The sequence below is a fragment of the Microcebus murinus genome, chromosome X (assembly GCF_040939455.1).
Source record: "Microcebus murinus isolate Inina chromosome X, M.murinus_Inina_mat1.0, whole genome shotgun sequence".
In the NCBI taxonomy this organism is placed as follows: domain Eukaryota; kingdom Metazoa; phylum Chordata; class Mammalia; order Primates; family Cheirogaleidae; genus Microcebus; species Microcebus murinus.
Genome location: NC_134136.1, coordinates 121,462,246 through 121,486,239, shown reverse-complemented (window position 1 = coordinate 121,486,239; position 23,994 = coordinate 121,462,246). Strand labels below are relative to the sequence as shown.

At 43.9% G+C, this 23,994-nt stretch overlaps 2 protein-coding genes across 4 annotated transcripts in view; one reads left to right on the top strand and one right to left on the bottom strand.

Annotated features, from left to right (window-relative positions):
- The window catches only part of SYN1 (synapsin I), a 44,182-nt gene that overhangs the window by 10,252 nt on the left and 9,936 nt on the right, over window positions 1–23,994 (top strand). For both annotated transcript variants that reach the window (XM_012748324.2, XM_012748313.2), the window contains exons 4-5: window positions 1,217–1,373; window positions 1,532–1,621. In XM_012748324.2, coding sequence (XP_012603778.1) covers window positions 1,217–1,373; window positions 1,532–1,621 — 247 coding nt within the window. The remainder of the gene's footprint in view (window positions 1–1,216; window positions 1,374–1,531; window positions 1,622–23,994) is intronic.
- TIMP1 (TIMP metallopeptidase inhibitor 1) lies at window positions 19,710–23,947 on the bottom strand. Of its 2 annotated transcripts, XM_012748378.2 has the most exons (6): window positions 23,792–23,947; window positions 22,787–22,915; window positions 21,479–21,558; window positions 21,194–21,320; window positions 20,831–20,955; window positions 19,710–19,976 (listed from the first exon to the last, which is right to left on the bottom strand). In XM_012748378.2, the coding sequence occupies exons 1-6, from the start codon at window positions 23,922–23,924 to the stop codon at window positions 19,806–19,808; spliced, it is 765 nt and encodes a 254-aa protein (XP_012603832.1). In that variant the 5' UTR covers window positions 23,925–23,947; the 3' UTR covers window positions 19,710–19,805. The 2 variants fall into 2 exon arrangements, with proteins under 2 accessions (XP_012603832.1, XP_075855746.1); XM_075999631.1 differs by lacking the exon at window positions 22,787–22,915 and having other exon boundaries at window positions 23,792–23,939.

Here is a 23,994-nt window from a genome sequence, read left to right as displayed (position 1 = left end):
GGGGAGAGTCCTTACCTCCCCACCCATCCTTCTGTGATCAAGAACTTAGATGCAGAATATAAAAAGAAAGCTTTTCTTTCTTTCTTTTTTTTTTTTTTTTTTTTTTTTGAGACAGAGTCTCGCTTTGTTGCCCAGGCTACAGTGAGTGCCGTGGCGTCAGCCTAGCTCACAGCAACCTCAAACTCCTGGGCTCAAGCGATCCTCCTGCCTCAGCCTCCCGAGTAGCTGGGACTACAGGCAGGCACCACCCTGTCTGGCTGATTTTTTCTATATATATTAGTTGGCCAATTAATTTCTTTCTATTTATAGTAGAGATGGCATCTCGCTCTTGCTCAGGCTGGTTTTGAACTCGTGACCTCGAGCAATCCGCCCGCCTCAGCCTCCCAGAGTGCTAGGATTACAGGTGTGAGCCACTGTGCCCGGCCGAGAAAGCTTTTCTAAAGAAGAAGAGCCAAGGACTCCAGCAGACTACAAGCCAAACTTTTCAATTATTAATTAAACAAACATTTGTTAAGCATCTAACTGCATGCCCGGTGCTGCTTTCAGCACTTTCCATTCAACAAATATTTACTGAGCACCAACTCTGTGCCGGGAGCTATTCTACATGCCGAAAGACAAGAAAACCTTGCCTTTATGAAGCTTACATTCTACTGTGGGATATACACAATAAACAAATAAATTTTAAAATGCAAGAGAGCTAAGAAAAATATAGTAGTAAAGCTGATGTAGGGATTGTTAGATGGTGGTGGGGTCTTCAGTTTGGATAGGGTGGCCCGGTAGCATGAGAGACATTTGAAGAAAGACCTGAAGGAGGTGAAGGAGTGATCCATGAAGACATCTAGCAGGGAGGTGCTGAAGGAGCAGCCCTTGTAGAGGCCCTGAGGTTAGAATTTATTCTGGGCAGTGCACTTTGAAGACAGTTGGTAGTCTGAGAGATTGTGACCAGGGAGCTGTCAGAGCTGAGTGGGTAAGCTGCAGGCTGACCATGGTGAGGAGGGGAACAGGTAGGAAAGGCTTAAAGGGGGTGACCAGGTCGGGAAAGGGTAGAAGGGGTGCATGAGGCAGACGGAACAGCTTGAGCTTGTACACAGAGGTTAAGAAACCATTTTGCAATTTCTAGGAGCTCTGAATATTTAGAGACTTGGTCTTTGCTCCAAGGGTGGTAGGGAGCTTCAGGGGGCGGGCACCTTCAACACTCCTACTCCTGCCACCCCAGGTCTCTGAAGCCAGACTTCGTGCTGATCCGCCAGCACGCCTTCAGCATGGCGCGCAATGGAGACTACCGCAGTTTGGTCATCGGGCTGCAATATGCTGGAATCCCCAGTGTTAACTCCTTACATTCTGTCTACAACTTCTGTGACAAGCCCTGGGTGGTGAGTGACAGAAAGGGTGCCACTGGCATAGGGAATAGCTTGTGTATGCATGTGGGAGCCTGAAACCACTCTGATTTGGGGAAAGTGAGGACGTCCAGATGCTTAGAGACTCCTTCCAGGTGAAGGACTAACGGACCTGTCTCTCCTGGTTCTCATAGTTTGCCCAGATGGTTCGACTGCACAAGAAGCTGGGGACAGAGGAATTCCCTCTAATCGATCAGACCTTCTACCCCAATCACAAAGAAATGGTGAGTTTGGAGGAAATAGAGTGGGAAGGAGGGAAAAGAGTTATAAGTACTGCAATAACATTACTGATGTGTGTGTTACCAATGGTGTGATATAGGAGAGCACAGCCACTGTGTGAACGTGGAGGCATGAAGTTGCTTTGTGATGAATTTCCTTACAGTTACAAGTGTGAATTAAATCATCAATCCCAATATTTATCAGATCCTATTGCTCATATTATCTATTTTTGCCAGTATTAAAAATCAATTTCTAAATTAACAGAATTAATATAATGAATCAGATTATATTACATATAGAAGAAATCAAATAATTGTTACTAAGAGTATCAAATATTCCTCCTGTTAGAAATTTTACCCATATTTCTAGCCAGGCATGGTGGCACACACCTGTAGTCCCAAGTACTTGGGAGGTTGAAGGAGGAAGCTCGCTTGAGCCCAGGAGTTTGAGGCTGCAGTGAGCCATAATGACACAACTGCACTCTAGCCTGGGCAACAGATCAAGACCTTGTCTCAAAAACAAAGAAAATAAAAAGTTGTTTTAAAAAGGAAATCTTACTTGTATTTCAAATTAAGATTGCCAATATAAATTATCAGTAGAAATGTTATAAATTGTTTACAAATAGAAATTAAATTGTTAGTTACTATATCATAAAATATAATCACTAATATTACAAATTGTCACCAATACTGCAATTATTACTGATGTAAATTATGAATACCTGTTATGAATTAAATTATAGTTCCTAATAGAAATCAAATAATCATTACTAGTATCATCAAAGATTATATTTTACAGGCCGGGCGCTGTGGCTCACGCCTGTAATCCTAGCTCTTGGGAGGCCGAGGCGGGCGGATTGCTCAAGGTCAGGAGTTCGAAACCAGCCTGAGCAAGAGTGAGACCCCGTCTCTACTATAAATAGAAAGAAATTAATTGGCCAACTGATATATATATATAAAAAATTAGCCGGGCATGGTGGTGCATGCCTGTAGTCCCAGCTACCCGGGAGGCTGAGGCAGAAGGATCACTCGAGCCCAGGAGTTTGAGGTTGCTGTGAGCTAGGCTGACGCCACGGCACTCACTCTAGCCTGGGCAACAAAGCGAGACTCTGTCTCAAAAAAAAAAAAAAAAAAAAAGATTATATTTTACAAATGATTATTGACATTACAAATTATGCTCTAATATAAATTGTAAGTGTCTGTTTTGAATGATATTATACTTAGAAATTGAACTATTACTAATATCATCAAATGTAACAACTAATATTACAATTGATTACCAGTGTTACAAATTAAGTTTACTAGTATAAATAATTAGTACCTACATTGTGAATTAAGTTATAATTACTAAAAGAATTAAACTATTAATACAAACACTATAAAATATTCTTACAGATGCAAATTATTACCAACTATACAAATTAAGACTACTAATATAAATTATGAGTACCAGTTTTTAATCAGATTTTAGTTACAAGTAGAAATTGAGTAGTTTACATTAGTTATTAGAAATTAGAATTTAGTCATTAGAAATTTAGTTACAAGTAGAATTGAGTCATTGTTAATGCCATCAAATTTTACAACTAATTTTGCAAATTTTTACTAACATGACAAATTATGTTTATTTATGCAAATAACCACCAATTTTGTAACTAAAATTATAATTAAATATCAATACTAACCCAATATTACTAACTTCATTAAATAAACATTGATATTAATGTTATAAACTCTCATCAGTATTACAAATTATGGTCACTGATATGTTAACAGTATTATGAATTAAGTTTACTTACAGATAAAGATTGAATCATTAGTTCTAAGGAAACCCAATTTGTTTATCATTATTTTTATCCCACATTCTTGGAGAGACAGTAGAGCAGAATGTGAGTAAGAGCATGGACTCTGTAGCCAGAATTTCTGTATAGTAATCCTAGCCCCACGACTTATTAGCTGCCTAACATAGGAAAAGTTACTAAACACTCTGTACATACTTCCATAGAACTAGTGTAACAATGAGGTTACTTAATAAATGTAAAGTGGTTAGAACGATGCATCTAGCATATATTAACTTCTACCTAAGTGTTGATGAAGTCCTCCTTCTATTCCTAGTTAGTTGAGTGTTTTTATCATGAAAGGATGTTAGATGTTGTCAAATGCTGCTTTTGTGTTTATTGACATGATCATGTGGGTTTTGTGCTTTATTCTACGAATATAGAATACATTAATTACATTACATTAATTGTATTACATTAATTTTTATTTAACGTATATAATTGTATAATGACATTGAGTTTACATTATTACATTAATTACATTACATTAATTGAGTTTTATGCAAGTTGATAAGTTCATAAGTTTGTTTACGGTACGTCTAGGTGTAGACACCTGCATTCTTTTTTTATGAGACAGGGTTTTGCTCGGTCACCTAGGCTACAATGCAGTGGCATCATCATAGCTCACTGCAACCTCAAACTCCTGGGTTCAAGCTATCCTCCTGCCTCAGCCTCCCAAATAGCTGGGACTACAGGCATGCACCACCATGCCTGGCTAATTTTTTTATTTTTTGTAGAGACGGGCTCTCGATTTTGCTCAGGCTGGTCTCGAACTCCTGACCTCAAGCAATCCTCCTGCCTCAGCCTCCCAAAGCGCTAGGAGTGCAGGCGTGAGCAACTGGACCCAGTGCAACTTTCATTCTTGGGCTAAATTTCACTTGGTCATGGTGTAAATCTTTTTTATATGTTGTGGGATTTGGTTTGTTAGTATTTTTTGAGGACTATTATATCTATATTCATAAGGGACATGGGTCTGTAGTTTCTTATGTCTTTGGTTTGGGTATCAGGGTAGTACTGGTCTCATAGAATGAGTTGGACAGCGTTTCCTCCTCTTGTATTTCTGGGAAGATTTTGTGAAGATTGGTGTTTAATCTTTTTGAACATTAAATCTTTTTAAACATTGGTGTTAAATCTTTTGAACGTGAATTCATCAGTGAAGACATCTGGTCCTGGGCATTTCTTTGTAAGAGTTTTTTTTTATTGTTATTCCTAATTCGATCTCTTCACTTGTTATAGGTCTATGCAGATTTTCCATTTCTTCTTGAGTCAGTTTCGGTAGTTTGTGTCTTTCTAGGAATTTGTCCATTTTGTATGGGTTTTCTAATTTATTGGCATACAATTGTTCATAGTACTCTCTTATAATCCTTTTTATTTCTGTAAGGTCAGTAGTAATGTCTCCTCTTTCATTCCTGATTTTAGTAATTAGAGTTTTCTGTCATTCTTTCTTAGTCTAAAGGTTTGTCAATGTTGTTGATCTTTTGAACAAACCAATTTTTGTTTCATTAGTTTCTCTGTTGTGTTTCTATTCTCCATGTTATTTACTTACACTCTACTCTTTATTACTTCTTTCTTTCTGCTTGCTTTGGCCTTAGTTTGCTGTTCTTTTTCTAATTTCTCAAGATGAAAGATTAGGTTATTGATTTTCATATCTTTCTTCATTTTACATACAGATATTTACAATTATGAATTTCCCACCAAGGACAATTTTAGCTGCATCCCTTAAATTTTGGTCTGTTGTGTTTTCATTTTCATTCATCTCAAAGTATCTGCTAATTTCCCTTGTGATTTCTTCATTGACCCATTGGTTATTTAGAAGTGCATCGGCTGGGCATGGTGGCTCACGCTTGTAATCCTAGCACTATGGGCAGCCGAGGCGGGCGGATCGCTCAAGGTCAGGAGTTCAAAACCAGCCTGAGCAAGAGTGAGACCCCGACTCTCCTATAAAATAGAAAGAAATTAATTGGCCGACTAAAAATATATAGAAAAAATTAGCTGGGCATGGTGGCGCATGCCTGTAGTCCCAGCTACTTGGGAGGCTGAGGCAGCAGGATTGCTTGAGCCCAGGAGTTTGAGGTTGCTGTGAGCTAGGCTGACGCCACGGCACTCACTCTAGCCTGGACAACAAAGCGAGACTCTGTCTCAAAAAAAAAAGTGCATCATTTACTTTCCACATATTTGTGAATTTCCAAAATTTCCTTTTGTTATTAATGTCTAATTTCATTCTATTGTGGTCAGAGAACATACTTTGTATGTATTTCGATCCTTTTACATTTATTGAGATTGATTTTCTGGCTTAACATATAGTCCTGGAGAATGTTCCATGTGCACTTGAGAGGAATGTGCATTCTGCCATGGTTAAGTTATTCTATAGATGTCCATTAGGTCTAGTTGGTTTATAGTGTTGTTCAAGTTTTGGGGTGTTTTTGTTTGTTTGGTTGGTTGGTTGATCCTCTGTCTAGTTGTCTTATCTATTTCATTAAGTGGGATATTGAAGTCTTCAACTATTATTGTTGAATTGTCTATTTCTCCCTTCAATTCTGCCTGGTATTTTGGGGCTCTGTTGTTAGGTGCTTATATGTTAATCATTGTTATATCTTTTTGATGGATTGACCCTTCTATCATTATGAAATACCCTTCTTTATCACTAGTAACAATTTCTGGGTTGTCTTTCTTCGTTTGTTTGTTTTGTTTTGTTTTGTTTTGTTTTGAGACAGAGTCTCACTTTGTTGCCTGGGCTAGAGTGCCGTGGCATCAGCCTAGCTCACAGAAACTTCAAATTCCTGGGCTCAAGCAATCCTTCTGCCTCAGCCTCCTGAGTAGCTGGGACTACAGGCATGCACCACCATGCCCGGCTAATTTTTTTCTCTATATTTTTAGTTGGCCAATTAATTTCTTTCTAGTTTTAGTAGAGTCGGGGTCTCGCTCTTGCTCAGGCTGGTTTCAAACTCCTGACCTTAAGCGATCCACCCACCTCGGCCTCCCGAGTAGCTGGGACTACAGGCATGTGCCACCATGCCTGGCTAATTTTTTATTTAATTGTCCAGCTAATTTCTTTCTATTTTTAGTAGAGACAGGGTCTCACCTTCCCTCTGGCTGGTCTCGAACTCCTAAGCTCAAATGATCCTCCCACCTTCGACTCCCAGAGTGTAGGATTACAGGCATGAGCCATCGCGCCTAGCCAACAATTTCTGTTTTAAAGTCTATTTTATCTGATATTATTGCCATTCTAGCTCTCCTTTGGCTACAGTTTGCATAGTAAATCTTTTTCTATCCATTTACTTTCAATTTATTTGTGTCTTTTTTTTTTTTTTTTTTTTTTGAGACAGAGTCTCACTTTTTGCCCAGGCTAGAGTGAGTGCCATGGCGTCAGCCTGGTTCACAGCAACCTCAAACTCTTGGGCTCAAGCAATCCATCTGCCTCAGCCTCCCGAGTAGCTGGGACTACAGGCATGCGCCACCATGCCCGGCTAATTTTTTCTATATATATTAGTTGGCCAATTAATTTGTTTCTACTTATAGTAGAGACAGGTCTCGCTCTTGCGAGAGGTTGGTTTCGAACTCCTGAGCGCCAACAATCCGCCCCCATTGGCCTCCCAGAGAGCTAAGATTACAGGCATGAGCCACCACACCTGGCCTTTCCTATGTATTTTTTAAAAATTATTTTCTTAGTGGTTTCCCTGGTGGTTACAATTAACATCATAATTTATACCACTCTAGTTAAAATTAATATCAAATTAATTTCAATATTATAAAAACTTTGCCTGTATATAAGCATTTCTTCACCCCTCCTTGTGCTGTTACTGTCAAACAAATTACATCTTTACACATTTTCATGCCTATAATCCTAGCATTCTTGGGCCAAGGCAGGAGAATCGCTCGTGATCAGGAGTTCAAGACAAGTCTGAGCAAGAGTGAGACCTTATCTCTACTAAAAATAGAAAAATTAGCCAAGCATGGTGGCGCATGCCTGTAGTCCCAGCTACTCAGGAGGCTGAGGCAGGAGGATGCCTTGAGCCCAGGAGTTTGAGGTTGCTGTGAGCTAAGCTGACAACATGGCATTCTAGCCCAGGCCACAGAGTGAGACTCTGTCTCAAAAAAAAAAAAAAACAACAACAACAACAAAAAAAACACATTGTGTGTCCATGAACATAGACTTATAGTTATTGCTTTATGCAGTTGTCTTTTGATTCAGATAGGAGGAAAAAATGCTATAAATTTTAAAATGCATTTATACTGTCTTTTACATTTATTTATGTAGTTATGTTTACAGGTGCTCTTTATTTCTTCATGTAGATTTGAGTTACTGTCTAGTGTCATTTCATTTCAGCCTGAAGGACTCCCTTTAGTATTTCTTGTAGGAGAAGCATGTTAGTGATGAATTATCTCAGTTTTTATTTATCTGTGAATATCTTAATTTCTTCTTTATTTTTGAAAGATAATTTTGCTGGCTGTAGAATTCATGGTTGACAGTCCTTTTCTTTCAGCCTTTTGACTATGTTGTCCTACTGCCTTTTGACGTTGGGGTTTTTAATGAGAAATCAGCTGCCAATCTTATTGAGGATCTCTTGTACATGATGAGTCACTTCTCTCTTACATCTTCCAAGATTCTCTCTTTGTCTTTGTCTCTCATATCTCTTTGAATTCATCCTACTTAGAATTTAATGAGCTTCTTGAATGCATAGGTTAATGTTTTTCATGAAATTTGAGGAGTTTTTAGCCATTTTTCCTTCAAATATTCTTTCTTGCACCTTCTTTTCTCTCTCCCCTCTCCTTCTGGGATTCCCATTTTGTGCATGTTTATATGCTTGATAGTGTTCCACAGGCCTTTAGAGCTCTGTTCATTTTGTTTATTTTTTTCTTTCTCTTCTTCAGATTGGATTATCTCAACTGACTTATCTTTAAAATTCACTGATTCTTTTTGTGTGTGTGTGACAGAGTCTCACTCTGCTGCCTGGGCTATAGTGTCATGGCATCAACCTAGCTCAGAGCAACCTCAAACTCCTGGGCTCCAACGATCCTCCTGCCTCAGTCTCCCTGAGTAGTTGGAACTACAGGCGCTCACCAAAATGTCTGGCTAATTTTTTGTTTCTACTATTAGTTGGCCTGCTAATTTTTTCTATTTTTGGTAGAGACAAAAGTCTCACTCTTGCTGAGGCTGGTCTCGAACTTCTGATCTCAAGCAGTCCTCCTGCCTTGGCCTCTCAGAGTGCTAGGATTACAGGCGTGAGCTACCATACCTGGCCAAAATTCACTGATTCTTTATTCTGTCAGCTCAAAGGTACTATTGAAACCCCTCTAGTGAATTTTTTATTTCAGTTATCATGCTTTTATCTCCAAAATTTCTTTTTTTCTTTTCTTTTCTTTTTTTTTTTTTTGAGGCAGAGTCTGTTGCCCCGGCTAGAGTGCCGTAGCATCAGCCTAACTCACAGCAACCTCAAACTCCTGGGCTCAAGCAATCCTGCTGCCTCAGCCTCTCAAGTATCTGGGACTACAGGCATGCACCACCATACCCGGCTAATTTTTTATATATATTTTTACTTGGCCAATTAATTTCTTTCTATTTTATAAGTAGAGCCGGGGTCTCGCTCTTGCTCAGGCTGGTTTTGAACTCCTGACCTTGAGCGATCCGCCCACCTCGGCTTCCCAGAGTGCTAGGATTACAGGTGTGAGCTACCATGCCTGGCCAAAATTCACTGATTCTTTTTTCTGGTAACTCAAAGCTACTATTGAAACCCCTCTAGTGAATTTATTTCAGTTATGATGCTTTTATCTCCAGAATTTCTTTTTTACATAATTTCTCTTTATTGATAGTCTCTATTTATTAGGACATTTTCATAATTTCCTTTATTTCTTTAGACATGATTTCCTTTAGTTCTTTGAAAATATTAAAAATCACTGATTTATAATCTTTGTCTATTAAGTGTAAAATCTGGGCTTCCTCAGGGACAGTGTTTGCTTTTTTCCCTGTTTTGGGGCCACACTTTTTGTTTCTTTGCATCTTTCACACATTTTTGTTGAAAACTGAACATTTTGTTAATATAATGTGGCAACTCTAGAAATCAGATTCTTCCCCCTCTCCAGGGTTTGTTTTTGCTGCTTTTTGTTTGTTTTTTAGTGCCTTTCTTGAACTAATTCTGTAAAGTCTGTACTCTTTGTCATGTGTGGCCACTGAAGTCTTGGCCCCATTAACTTAGTGATCAGCTAATGATTGGACAGATATTTCTGTAAACACCTGAAGCCAGTAAGTTTTCCAGCCTTTGCTGATTAGCTCTGTGTAGATATTGGAGTGCACCTTTAATGCTCAAGCAGACTGTTTACAAATTGGCCTTAGCCTTCACTTCCTGCTTGTGCAGAGCTTTGAGGTCAGCCAGGGATCTTAGCCATGCACACAGCCCATGCATATTTGTGGCTTTCTAGATTCCTACAAATATGTCAGAGCTTTTCAAGGCTCCTATTGACATCTTACAACCTAGATTTTCATTTTAAGTTTTTTGGTCAGCTTGTTATTTGTCCTAAATGTTATCTGTTTTGTGAAAGGGCCATATATGCAAAGTGACCCCCAGACACAGAAGGAGCTGAGAAACCAAAGAAAAAGACAGACAAATCCAGTTTGTCAGTGGAGGGTGATTTATTCGGGAACTTGTGGATAGATACGTGGTCTTGGGCAGCAGCAAGACAGCTAGATCTTTGCACTGTTAACCCGAGACCCAAGGCTTATATACTATAGGAAAAGAGTATACATGCTCTATAGGGAAGGTACAGAACAATTAAAACCAACCTTCCAGGAAAAGACAAGAATGAAAACAAAAACAAACCCCAGAGAGGGGGAAGAATCTGATTCCTAGAGTTGCCACATTATATTATCAAAGTGTTCAGTTTTCAACAAAAATTTATGAGACATGCAAAGAAACAAAAAGTGTGGCCCAAAACAGAAAGAAAAAAGCAAACACTGTCTCTGAGGAAGCTCAGATTTATGTATGTCATAGCCTGTAATTTGTACCACGATAACATCAGGTTGTTTTGACCTATGGGCAGGAGTTATGATAAACATGTGCCCTTACACAAAGAAAAGCAGATAAAGTGGCAATCTTAGGGGAATTCCTGGATCTGGGAGTTATCTAGAAGTCAACAGAGCAGATTAGCATCTAAGGTGGAGTTACTTTAACCTCCACATTATCACTGCCTCAAGCAGCTGTTAATGTCAAATAATTGTTGCTGGTTGTTTCTGAAAGGCACCCCCAAGAGAAAGTTGCTTGTACCAGATTAGCCCTGTGGGGATTTTCCAGAAAAGTGCCAGACAGGTCAAATAAAGATAGTTCTTTGGGAATGGGGTCTTGGGAGGAATTCCAACCCTGTTCTGCCTCCTCCAGTGGTTGAAGCTGCTGGTTTGCACTGGGTTTGCAGAGCTGTTGGTTTCCAGGGCTCCTGCAGAGGTGGGGAGAAGAGGGTGGGTACAGGGAAAATTCAAATGCCACAAAGCTTACTATTCTTCCCAAGATTCAGCCATTTTTCTTGAATAAATGCTTCCTGAATTGTAAACTTTGGTCAATTTCCAGAGTTCTGACAAAGTTGGTTTAGACAATTTTTGCCAGCGTTCTCATTGCTTTTATGGAGGAAAGGATGTTCCTAGGCTCTTACACTGACATTTCCACTGACATTACCTCCAGACATAGCTTGCTCTTTCCCAGCTCCAGCCCTATTTAATAGTATTTTAAGCCAACATCTGGGAGCTAGATGTACTCAAAGCTTCTGGAATATCCTTGTTTCTAGGCTCTCTCATTGTACAGAGCTAGGAAATTTCACATCTATCTATCTATCTATCTATCTATCTATCTATCTATCTATCTATGTGTTGTCCTCTAATTCAGTTCAATTCTGACATAATCTACCTGCTAGAGGTAGTGTCAGATCACACAGGTTAAGGATGCAGATCCACAAGACTAAGCTATCCTTCCAATGCCAGTTGCAAGCTGCAGGTTGTTTTACTTGTGTTTTTGACCAGCTGGCTATAAATCAGTGTCCACAACCTCCTCCTGGGGTGTCACAATGTGTGTGTGTGTGTGTGTGTGTGTGTATATATGTATATATATAATGTCATATATGTATGTGTGTGTATATATAATTTCATGTGTATAGTTTTATATATTATATATACATATATAATGTGTTCATACTGATACCTCTAGTTCTAATCGAACACATCATAGAGTTCATTCTGGCCTCCCCCCATTCTATATTCATATTTCCCTTTGTTAACAGCAAGAACCCTAACCTCCAGCATCTTCAATATATTCAGTCATTTGCTCAATCCTACAATACACAGGAAGATTTTTAGAATGGCAACACCTATATCACTAGGGAAAGCAAACTCACTAAGCTAAAGCTTGAGATTTGTTTGTCCTTTTCATGTCTTTAGACTGAGGGCATGCAGTCAAAGTACTGGATTCAAAAGTTACTTGGTTTAGTTCACTTAGTTCACTTTATTTCTCATTCAGCATGGTTATGTTATTCATTTTATTTCAGATGCAGTTTGTTTCTCTTAGTATTAAATTTTAGTTTTTTCCCTATCTATGCTGATTTATATTTTTTAATGTAAGACATTAGCATGGTTCTAAAAGTCAAAATATAAAAAAGCACAAACAGATAAAATTGAAAGCCTAGATGAAAATGCATAATTTCCTGGGGAAACACAGTTTACCAAAATTTACCACATTAGAACTTCACAGCCTAATTTCCGTAAAAGAAAGAGAAAGTTATTAAGGAACTATCCCCTAAGAAGGATCAAGCCCAGATAATTTCACAGGGGAATTCTACTGAACTGTTAGAGACCAGTTAATCTCAATGCCACATAAATTATTCCAGAGAATAAAAAACAAAGAGAAACTTCCCCATTATTTTTTCTTAAGCAATTGTAACATTAATAGCACAAAACCAGGCTGGACACAGTGGCTCATGTCTGTAATCCCAGCACTTTGGGAGGCTGAGGCAAGAGGATCACTTGAAGCCAGGAGTCCAAGACTGGCAACATTAGTGAGACCCTGTCTCTACAAATTTATTTATTTTTTTTTTTTTAATTTTTTTTTTTTTTTTTTTTGAGACAGAGTCTCGCTTTGTTGTCCAGGCTAGAGTGAGTGCCGTGGCGTCAGCCTAGCTCACAGCAACCTCAAACTCCTGGGCTCGAGCGATCCTTCTGCCTCAGCCTCCTGAGTAGCTGGGACTACAGGCATGCGCCACCATGCCCGGCTAATTTTTTATATATATATATATATCAGTTGGCCAATTAATTTCTTTCTATTTATAGTAGAGACGGGGTCTCGCTCTTGCTCAGGCTGGTTTTGAACTCCTGACCTTGAGCAATCCGCCCACCTCGGCCTCCCAAGAGCTAGGATTACAGGCTACAAATTTATTTTTTTAAAGCCAGGCATGGTGATGCTCACCTGTAGTGAGGTGGGAGGCTGAGGTAGGAGGATCACTTGAGCCCACTAGTTTCAGGTTGCTGTGAGTTCTGATGATGCCACTGCACTCCAGCCTGAGCAACAGAGCAAGACCTTGTCTCAAAAAAAAATTCAGGAAAAAAATTATGTCTGTACCAAACATGCACAGAACATTGGATTAGGTATTATAACTAATCTAGAGGTGATTAAAGTACACGGGAGGATGTGTGTTGGTTATATGCAAATACTACGGGTGTTTCTTATCAGGGACTTGAGCATCTGGGGAGTTTGGTATCCATAGGAGGTCTTGGAACCAAGCCCCCTGGAGATACAGAGGAACAACTGTATAGCATGACCAAATGAATTTCCTTCTGAGAATGCAAGACTGGCTCATTCTAAGTAATGCATTAATATAGTATAATTTATTAAATAATCGAAGGAGAAAAATCATATGATTATTTCCATAGACATTTAGAAAGCCTTTAACAAAACTCAACACCCATTCTGATAAAGGTATCCAAAAATAGAAATCAACTGATACCTTCTTACCATGATAAAAGTTTGTATACCTCAACCCTTAAGTTATCATCTTAACTTAATGGGACAATGCTGAAGGCATAGCCACTAAGATCAGGAAATAGCAAAGTGTGCACCATCTGCACTTCTTTTCAACATTGTACTGGAGTTATTGAACCAATGCAATTAGACTAACAAAAATAATTGTAGGTGTAAGAATGGGTAAAGAAGATGTAAAAACATCTCTATTTATAGATGATATGACAGTATACCTGGAAATTCCCCCAGAGAACCAATAATAAAGCTAATTCAAACAATAAAAGAATTCAGTAACAGCAAAATATAAAATCAACATACAGAAATCAGTAGTTTTCATATATACCAATAACTGGATGGAAGATATAATGGAAGACAAAACATCATTTACAAAAACAACAAAAGAAGATAAAATACATGGGGATAAAGTGAGCAAGGGATGTGCAAACTTGTATGAGGAAAAGTTTAGAACACTCCTGAAAGACACACAGGTAGACTTAGGCAAATGGAAAGACAGTCCTTGTTCTTGGATAGAATGAATCAACATCTTAAAGATGTCAGTTTGCCTTCTCAGGTCTTTAATTTATAAATTTAGTGCTGGGTAAGATGGCTCACACCTGTAACCCTAGCACTCTGGGAGGCCAAGGTGGCAGGATTGCTTGAGCTCAGGAGTTCAAGACCAACCTGAACAAGAGTGAGACCCCATCTCTACTAAAAATAGAAAAAAGCTAGCCAGGCGTGGTGGCACATGCCTGTAGTCCCAGGCTGAGGCAGGAGGATCGCTTGAGCCCAGGAGTTTGAGGTTGCTGTAAGCTAGGCTGACGCCACATCACTGTAGCCCAGGTGACAAGCAAGAATGTCTCAAAAAAAATTATAAGTTTAATGCAATCCCCCCAAATATACTTAAAAACTTATATCTAGAAGTGGACAAGTTGATAAGTAAAGTTCTTATGGAAAGGCAAACATGCAAGAAAAACCAGGAAAACCCTGAAAAATAAGAGCAAAGGGGGGGGGACTGAACCTCACAGACCGTAGGGAGTGTGACACCTCTGCCACCAGGCATATTATGAAGCTTTTATTGTTTAAACAGTCTGATGCTGACTCATGAACAGACACACTGACAGATTAAAGGAAGAAAAATTAAAAGCCCAGGTATAAATCCATGTACATATAGAATTTTCATATATGGTAAAAGTAGTGACTCAAGACACTAGGGCAAAAAGGGACATTTTATTAATAGTAAATCTTTGTTTTTGACACTTAAATTCTTCATTCATCTGAAATTGATTTTCATATACAATGTGAGGTAGGTAGGGATCCAGATCATCTTTTTCCTTATAGGTCACTCTTTCTCCCCACTGAGCCGGTATGCCACCACTGTCGTACACTGAAATTTCATAGACGCATGAGCAGCTTCTAGACTCTCTGTTCTATTTTATTAGCCACTTTCTCTCTGCCTGTACCAGTGCCACACTATCTTAATACCTACATTTTCTCATTAATTCCTGATGTCTGGAATTAATGTTGTACCTCCTGGCTATTCTGTAGCTGTGTAGAGGCTATTTTTGTCAGGGGACAGAACAGGACTTTGGAGGCCAGGAAGAAGGCAGAGTTAATAATGGTGGGTAAGGGAGGAGCAGGTGGCAGAGGCCTTGGACTCCCTGCAGGCCGGCTTGCCACCGCTTTTTCCCCTTTTGTCCTCCATCCCCACCCCCACTGTGTGGCACAAAGGGGCAAAAGTGAGGCTTGGATTAGCAGGAGCAGCACTGTGAAGCCCTGGTGGGAAGGTTGTGGTGGGAGACACATATCAGGACTCTGGCACCGAAGCTCCAGCTATTCCCTTCTAGGTCGCAGGCTGCCTGAAATCCCCTCAGAGCTGCTCAGCTCAACTGCATCTAAATAGCCACCACTGAGCATGGGGCAGACATGGAAGATCCTGCTCACCCCAACTCCCCCAGCCTGGTGGTCTGCCCACGTCGACTTGCTCGTGCAGACCTGGGGGAGGGCTGCCGTGGGAACAGGGAGTCACCCCCCACACTTGCCACCTCCACTCGAGTTATAGTGCAGCAGATATTTATGGAGGGCTCACGCATGATGTGGCAGCTGGAGTCCAAGCCCAAGGCCTTCTCTGGGCCCAGGATTCATGGTCCTTGGGGAGTGGAGAAAGTAAGGGGGCTTTGGGGAGAGAGCAGGGCAGGGCCGTGGGACTTGTGCGAAGGAGCAAGGGCAGGAGTGAGTGAGGAGCTAAAGGGGGGCGCAGGGCAGATGTTAACAGGGTAGGGCGTTTCTTTATTGAGATATAACAACTTCAGAAAAGGGGATAGAGCATGAAAGCACAGCTTGTTGAGTTTTCAAAAAGTGAACATATTCCTGTCGCCTACACCCCCATCAAGAAACAGAGCACGACCAGAACTTCAGCACGGTTAGCAGCTGATGGTCTTCGGGAAGCTTGGGGCTTTGGCTGGGGGCTGTTGAGGAGCTTGCGGAGGTCTGGGAGTTTGAGGAAGGTGGAGAGCCACCAGCTTACTGTGGCCAAGTAGAATTCTGGGCCCGGGGCAGGAGGCTGTTGCGTGTGAAGGTTCAATAGCAGACATCAGGTCACTAGAGAAGGCAGCCAGGTTTGGGGCTTCATGTTCTTCTTGCCAGTGCTCAGAGACGCTCATGTCACCCCACACACAGACATGGACATTGTGCAAGGTTGGGATTTAGGTATGTGGCTTTGCGGGAGGCAGGGAACCCCTGGAGGCGGTCGAGGTGCCGCACCACTTCACATGCTTCTGCCAGTTTCTGCTCCTAGAAGAGAAGGACAATGGAGGCCAGGGCACAGTGACACTATACAGGGGACAGTAAAAGGGAGTCACAAATGGAGAGGAAATGGCTAGAAGCAGAGATGGAGAGTAGGGAACATGCAGAAGGAGCAAGGGACAGGGAACAAGGACTTGGAAGAGGAAGTGGGGAGCAGGAAGAACAGGGACTCCTGGGGAGCCACTCGATGTCCAGTTGCAGCCTTTCCTGTAGAGTCATGAAGGCCCTTCTCTGCTCCACCCTGAGCCCCCTCCAAGGACACACCCCTGCATCTCAGGAAGTGCAGGTTCCCATCCCTCAAAGAGCTTAGAGGGCAGAGGCCATGCCCTGAGGGTCAGTAAAGTGTGACCGTATATCCCTTGACTAGGACATACTGTGATCCCTAGGGAACCAATCCCAAAGATTCAGGACATCATGGGCTGGCTACGAAATTTGCTGTGCTGGGATAAAATTGTTTCCTGGGGTGGGGTCTCTTGTGGGGGCAGAATGCCCCAGAGATGGGGATTCTTTGTTCCAGGGTAGAGGGAGGCCTGGGGGTGAGGAGTCATGCAGGATAGGGACAGGTTGGCTTGTGATGAGGAGCCTGAAGGGGAACCTGTCCTCATGGATGCCAGCACAGTCGTTCTGAGTGGGCACATAGGTGGCTCTAACCACATCACTCTTTATTTTCAGGTGCTTCTAACAACCAGAGGTTCAGGACCCCATTAAGGAGCTTTGATTGTCTGTGAAGGGTAAAATGGAGAGGGACACAGGGCTTTTGCATCTCAGAGACCTACCCCATTCTTTTAGCCAGAGCAGGGTGAAGGGTTTATATTTTGGTGAGAAAACAGGTGTTGGGGGGATAATGGGCATTAAATTGCTGCTACTAATCTTATACATTATCTCTAATATTGTATATTATCTTTCCTAATATCAAACATTGTTTGCAATATTGTAAATAATCACTACTGATAAGAATTATCACTACTAAAGTTATAAATTAAATTATAGCTACCGTAACTACCACTAATAACTAATATCTATAAGTGCTATATGCCTAGAACTGTTAAATGACCTCATTTAATATGTACATTGTCCCTTTGGGGTAGGCATTCTTTTCATCCCTAGTTTTACAGAGGAGCTGAGGGTCAGAAAGGTAATATGATTGCCCCAAGGACACAGAGCTAGGACTTGGAAGGGGCAGGGTTTGAATGTAGATGACCTGGCTGCAGGGTTCATGCTCTTAATGACTATGCAACACTGCCTGTCTAGAAATTAAGTCACTGTTGGTAACATGACACGTTATTATTATGGGAGTTTCATGTGTTTTGCCCCCCCCAAAAAATCCAAGGGGCAAAGACACCCCATAATCATCCTCCAGACCTCTGGAGGATTCTGGATAGGGACTGTGATGCCCATTTTTAGAGAGAAAATGACTGAAGCTCAGGTGAGGGAGTGGCCAGTCCCCAGGTTACCCACCGAGCTAGGCCTCATGCTGCACACCTCACACAGCTGTGACCCCTATGTGATGCCTCTTGGCTGTCAGAATGTCCCAAACAGAGGTTCACACACAGGCACACTGAATGCTGGGGGTGCAGGATACTTACTTTACTTGCTTTAATGGGCTTTCTAGAAGAGTGATAGGGGATATGGGGAGCCCAGGGCTACAATTCCTGCCAGAAGCTCATGGCAGGTGTCTGGGGAGGTAACCTTGTATGCTGTTCTGGACCTTGTGGTGTACCCCAAGATACTGGTGGGCCCTGTCCATGCTGCACGGGGTCCTGGTACAGGGCCCACCTGCATGCAGGTGGACAGGTTGGCAGAATGGCCTCCACACTGGGTTCCATTCTTGCACTGCCACCTGCTACTTCATCTTCCTCCCAGGGATAGAATGGCTGAGGGCTCAGAGATTGTGCCCTGAGGTCAGAGAACAGTTTAAGAGTGTAGGAGCTGATACTAGGGTCTCGTGAATTGCCAGCAGCTGTCAGACTCTTGCAGGCAGCTGAAGGAATAGTGACAAGGTCACTGGGGTCAAACCAGGGCCCAGGCCTTTTCCCTTGCAATTGTGCCCATCAGCAAAGGCTGCTACTTGCCCCTTTTGGTAGACAGGGTCAGACTCTCCTGGGGCATAACCAAGTGTAGACGTTGGCATAGAAATTGTTGCTGAAATGTGCATTCCCTGCCCAGTGGATAAGTACTGGGTATTCCAAATCTGCCCATTCTGATCCAGGAGATAATTTGGGCCCTGGGCAAACCTCCCAGGAGTGAAAAAGGCTCTGGGACAGGACCACAGAGAACCCAGGGGACTGCACTTGGTGACCTAGAATGCCCTGGAGACATGGGTTCTTATTGGTAGGAGCAAGGGGTAGTCTGATCAAAGGCAATCTGAGGCGTCCTTTTCTTCGCCAAAGATACATTGGGGCCTTTTTTAAGCAGGTTCAGGTGAACAGGAAACTTGGATGCTCCACTGAATGTTTGTACCAATCTGAAATTCTGGTTACCAAGGGCCTTACTTGAGTCAGGACGTTTGAAGTGAGCAGGGGCCAGGGAGCAGGAGGGCCTCTCACTCAGCTTTTATGGAGGAAGATGAGCCTGAAAGGTGAGAGTCATGTCTAGAGACCCCAGGTTGGTTGAAAAAACAGCTGGGTGAGGGAGTGTGTGGAAGGTACAGGCTGGCATACTTGGCTTGTCCTGATTTTGAACCCTACTACATTTCATTGCTGTCAATATTTCCTTCAGAGTTGGCCAGAGAACTGAGGGAAGGTGATGCAGGGGAGGGGGGAGGAAGGCAGGGCTTGGGGACTGTGAGGTCATACCTTCTGTTTGTCCCACCTCTCCTATGCTCCAAACAACCCCTTCCAAGGACTCTCCTGCAGGCCATGGGTGGGGAGCCACTGATACCCCATCTTCTGGAGTCCCCAGTGGGGTTATGGGGGACTCTGGGTTCCCTAAAGGTTTCCTTTTCACACAAGTCAGACTCATGATACAAAAACCTAAGGGTGGGGGCAGTAATACCCACAGATTTGGATGAAGCATCCTCATTAGACAACATCAGGATAATGCTTGAGGCAATGAGAACCATTTGCCAATCGATAGGGCATCTGTCAATGAGTTTGTCAGCTGGCAAGATTTGTGAATGGAAAATTCCAGTAAGGCCGTGACTTGTCAGCAGGGGAAAATTTATTAACTAGAGAGCTCTGGGCAAACAGCAATTATAAATTAATATAGAAAAATGTTTTAAAGTATTGACTAGAGCAATTGATTCAACAAGTTGTAATTGATAATGCAGGGTAAGTGGCCATTACCGATGCTGCAGTTCTCCAGTGCTAAGGCCAATGTTGAGAATTACTACCAACACATCAGATTTTATGTAAAATATAACAACCCAACATTTGTCATTTCTCACCCCCTCAGCATTGGTCCCAGGGAGCTTCCACCACGTCATCTGAGACATGGGTTTGTTCCCAGGCACTACACAGAGACAGTGTCTGCTGGTGGCAGTTTTTACTTCATTGTCTAGGAGAAGGATAGGAGAGGGAAAGGGGCAGACACTGTGCAGGCTTCAGCATCCACCGGGGGCAGGATTCAAGCCATTCGGGACCGCAGGGACTGCCAAGTGCACATCCCTGGCTCCCGTGGCAGGCAGGCGAGGTGGCGGCTCTGGAAGCCCTTCTCAGAGCCTTGGAGGAGCTGGTCTGTCCACAAGCAATGAGTGTCACTCTCCAGTTTGCAGGGGATGGATGAACAGGGAAACACCTGGAAGGGAGGGAGGAGGCACATCTCTGAGGGCTTCTTCTCCACCTCCTACCTCTCCTCAGCTATCACCTTGAGCTGCTGTGGAGCTTTGGTGTCAACCCACCGGAGTACATACCCAAGAACATCCCCTCCCAACTGGGGGGGGGGGACAGTCATTGGGTTCTGTGGGGTGACAGTAAACCAGGAAAAGGATCAATGTCTTGGAATGGTGGCTGGGGAACAGTCTCTGGGGGTCAGTCAGCCAAGTCTCCTGGGGAATTGTCCCATAGAACAGGGAACAAACTGCAGTAGCAGGGAATAGTTGGTGGGTGGGGATCTTAAGCATAGGAATAGCCAGTAGGCCTCTGAAACAGTCACTGGGGTCAGTGGACATTCAGGGCCATCAGAGAATGGTCTTGAAATAGCCAGAAGTTGAATATAACACCCTCTGGTGTCTGAACAGTCAGAGCTGCAGAGCAACAGTCAGATGTGCTGAGGAAGAGTCAGTGGGATTGGGGGAAAGCACTTTGGGTTCTTGGAGAACATTCCGGGTAAGCAAGAAACAATCCCAGAGGCTCAGGAATGGACAGTGGGATTACAGAACAATCACGAGGGGGAGTTAGAGGGACAGGGAACAGCAGAAGGTCCAGGGATCAGGCAATGTCAAGGTATGAGACACAGGGCAAGGGAACAACCAGAATTTCAAGGGAGCAGTCTCAGGTTTGGGGGAATAGCAAGAGAGAAGAGGGAGGGCCCCAGGGTTTGGGAGCAGCCACAGGGACAAGGAATAGCTGCAGGGAGCAAGAAGCCAGCTGCTGGTTTGGGGAGGAGCCCCAGGAACGACGTCTAGGTGGTGGGCGGGGCTGGGCACTCACAGTGCATTCCTCACAGCCGCCAGCGTAGGTCTTGGTGAAGCCTCGGCGCTGAGCATGGCTCAGACCGTGCCAGGGAGCCAGGAAACTGCAGGTGTTGATGTGCAGGAGCCCGTCTCGCAGTTTTCCTGGGAGGAAGGGGGAAAGTCACAAGCAGCTTCTGATTGGCTCGGCCGGCTGGCTCCTGATTGGCGTCATTGGCTCACAGACCCCACTGGGCAGAGGCCCGGCCTTCCAATAGGCTGAAATCGAGCTGGTCCCTGTTTCAGCAGAGACTGTTCCCATCAGAGCCTCGCCCCCTGACGGCTGCAAGGCCGCGCCCAAGGGACGGGTTGGCGTGGCACAGGGCGGGGAACGGGGCCTCACCAGCGATGAGAAACTCCTCGCTGCGGTTCTGGGACTTGTGGAAGTATCCGCAGACGCTCTCCATGGCGGGGGTGTAGACGAACCGGATGTCAGCGGCATCTCCCAAGGCGTGGAAGCCTTTGTACATCTGTTGATGGATGGGGGGAAGTGTCTCCTTTACTGACATAATCCTCCCACTCCACGTTCTTCCCTGAAGTCATATAACCTCGCCAAACCGTGGCCAGAGGTTTCTACTTTGAAGAGGAGGCAGCTGTAAGGAACCGCTGGGGAAGGGGCGGGTAATACCTTGGTCATCTTGATCTCATAACGCTGGTGTAAGGTGGTGTGGTTGACTTCTGCGGTCCCCACAAACTTGGCCCTGATGACTGCAGGGAAGAAAACGAGTCAAATGGGCCCATAAAAAGAAAATAATTATAATAATACCAGCGAAGTACATATGTAAATAGGGATTTGGGGGTACCAGACAGCTTACTAAGTGATTTACATTTGTTAATTGATTCATCCATATATGGAGTCTCTACTCCTTGCCACACACTGCTTTAAGCCCTTTTTCATATATCCCTTCGTTCATTGGCTCAACAAATATTTTAGAGTGCCCACTGTGTGCCAGGCACTGTTCTGGGTGTTAGGGACACAACAGGGAGCAAAACACAGAAATCCCTTCCCTTGTGGAGCTAACATTCTAGCCAGGAAGAGACAGACTAAAAACAAACAAAATAAATAAATATATGGAATGTTAGGAGATATTAAACGTCATGGGGAATTACAGAGCTACATAAGGGAGTGACAAAGATTCTTCACTTGACCAAACTTTAGTGAGGCTCCTGAACCTTCTCCTAGGCTCATCTGTGTGTGCACGTCCTTGTAAAATTCAATTAGCAAAGAATTTGCTAAGTCAGTTTAGCAAGAAAGCCCCTATCTTCCATATCTTATCATCCTCCGTATCTGATCCCACTTGTTATCTGATCAGGTTCCTCATCCTGCACTACCCCGCAGGTGATGTCTAACCGGTCTTTAGCAAGAGTCCTGTTAGGTCGATTTAGCCAGAATCCCCCTTTACCCCTGACGTTTCCTCTGAGTGATTTTCCAGCCACTGACCACCCCGCCCTGCTCCCACTGGCCCATGCTGTATTTGGAGTTGAGCCCAATCTCTCTCTGCCACTGCAAGGCAGCGCTCCCTATCTATAGCTATTGCGGTCGTACTGGACAAAGTCTGCTTCACCATGCTATTAACAAGCACCACTGATGCGCTTCTCTTTAATAGAGGATCAGAAGTACTAATGATCAGGGGTTAAGATTTTAAACAGGGTGGTCAGGGAAGGCCATTCTGAGAAGGTGACATTTGAGGCAGTCAGCCACGTGGATACCTGGGGGAACAGTGTACTAGGCGGAGGGAGCAGCCAGCACAAAGGCCCTGTGGCGGGCTTGGGCCTGGCATACTCAGGGAAGCATGAGGAAGCCAGTGTGGCTAAAGCAGAGTAAAGTGCAGGGGTAAGTGGGCCCATCCTAGAGGTAAGTGACATTGGGAGCCCTGTCGGGCTAAGAGAGGGGGAGCAAAGCAGCATGTGTGGGCAGAGTGGGGTCTAGACTCACCGAGGTCAGAGTTGCAGAAGGCTGTCTGCGGGTGGGGCGGGGCGCAGGTGCAGGCTCGGCTGGGGGATGTCAGCCACAGCAGCAGCAGGATGCTGGGGACCAGGGGCGCAACGGGGGCCATGACAGGTTCTGTGAAGGGAGAGGATGTCAGGTGGCCCCAGCCCTGCTGCTCTGCCTGTCCCATCCCACCCCAGAGCAGCAGGGGTGGGGGCAGCATTAGGGGACTGGATTTGGGCTTGAGGGGTTGAGGAGTTTGGGGATTTTAAGGGGGTTGGGGAGCCCAGAGGCGTTTAAGGGTTTAGAGAGTTGAGAGAGTTTAGGAGTTTGTAGAGTTTAAATGATTGAGGGACTGAGTGAGCTGGGGGCTTTTGGGGGTTGTGGCATTGCGGGAATAAGAGGGTTGGAGAAGTCTGAGGATTTAAAGTGGCTGAGGAAGTCTGGAGGTTGAGGAATTTGGGGTTTGGGGGCTGGCAGAGTTTAGGGGAGGTTGGGAGTTTAGGGCTTGTGTATATTAAGAGATACAGGAGGCTGTGGGAATTTAGGGAGGTTGAGGAATTTGGAGGATATTGGGGCTTTAGGGAGCTGGGGAAGTTTAGAGGTTCAAGGGTTTGGGAGATTCAGGGGCTCAAGATGATGGGGGTTCTTGAGGGATTTGGGGGCAGAGGAAGTTTTGAGGCTTAGGGAAATGGGGATGGAGGAGTTTGGGGGATTTGGGAGCTGGGAGAGTTTAGGGAGCTGCAGGGGCAATGAGAAAATTTGGGGGATTGGAGGCAGTAGTGGTATTAGGGGGCATAGGTTTGCAAGAGTTAAGGATGGATGTCAGGGGTTCGAGGAAGTGTGGAGTTTCTGGGTTGGGGAAGAACTTCCAATCCAGGCCCCATTCCGCCTTGACCAGCCCCGGGTCCTGGTACTCACAGGCCAGGCCAAGAAGACGGGCATCTGGCCCCAGCGCACAAGCTCCAGCCCTGCCCCAGGCCCTGCTGGGCCACCCAGGCCCCTGCTTACCTCTGGTGTCTCTCTCGGCACTGGATCTGTGGCGATGGCGGCAGGGCCTGAGCGCTAGAGGATAAATGTCCACGCGAGGGGCGGGGGTGGCAGCGGTGCGGAAACCACAGGCCTCCAGGCTTCCTGGATGCATTACTCATCCGCCCACCATCAGCGCAGAAGCCAAGGGGCGGGCCGAGCGCTGAGAGAAGAGATACACCCTC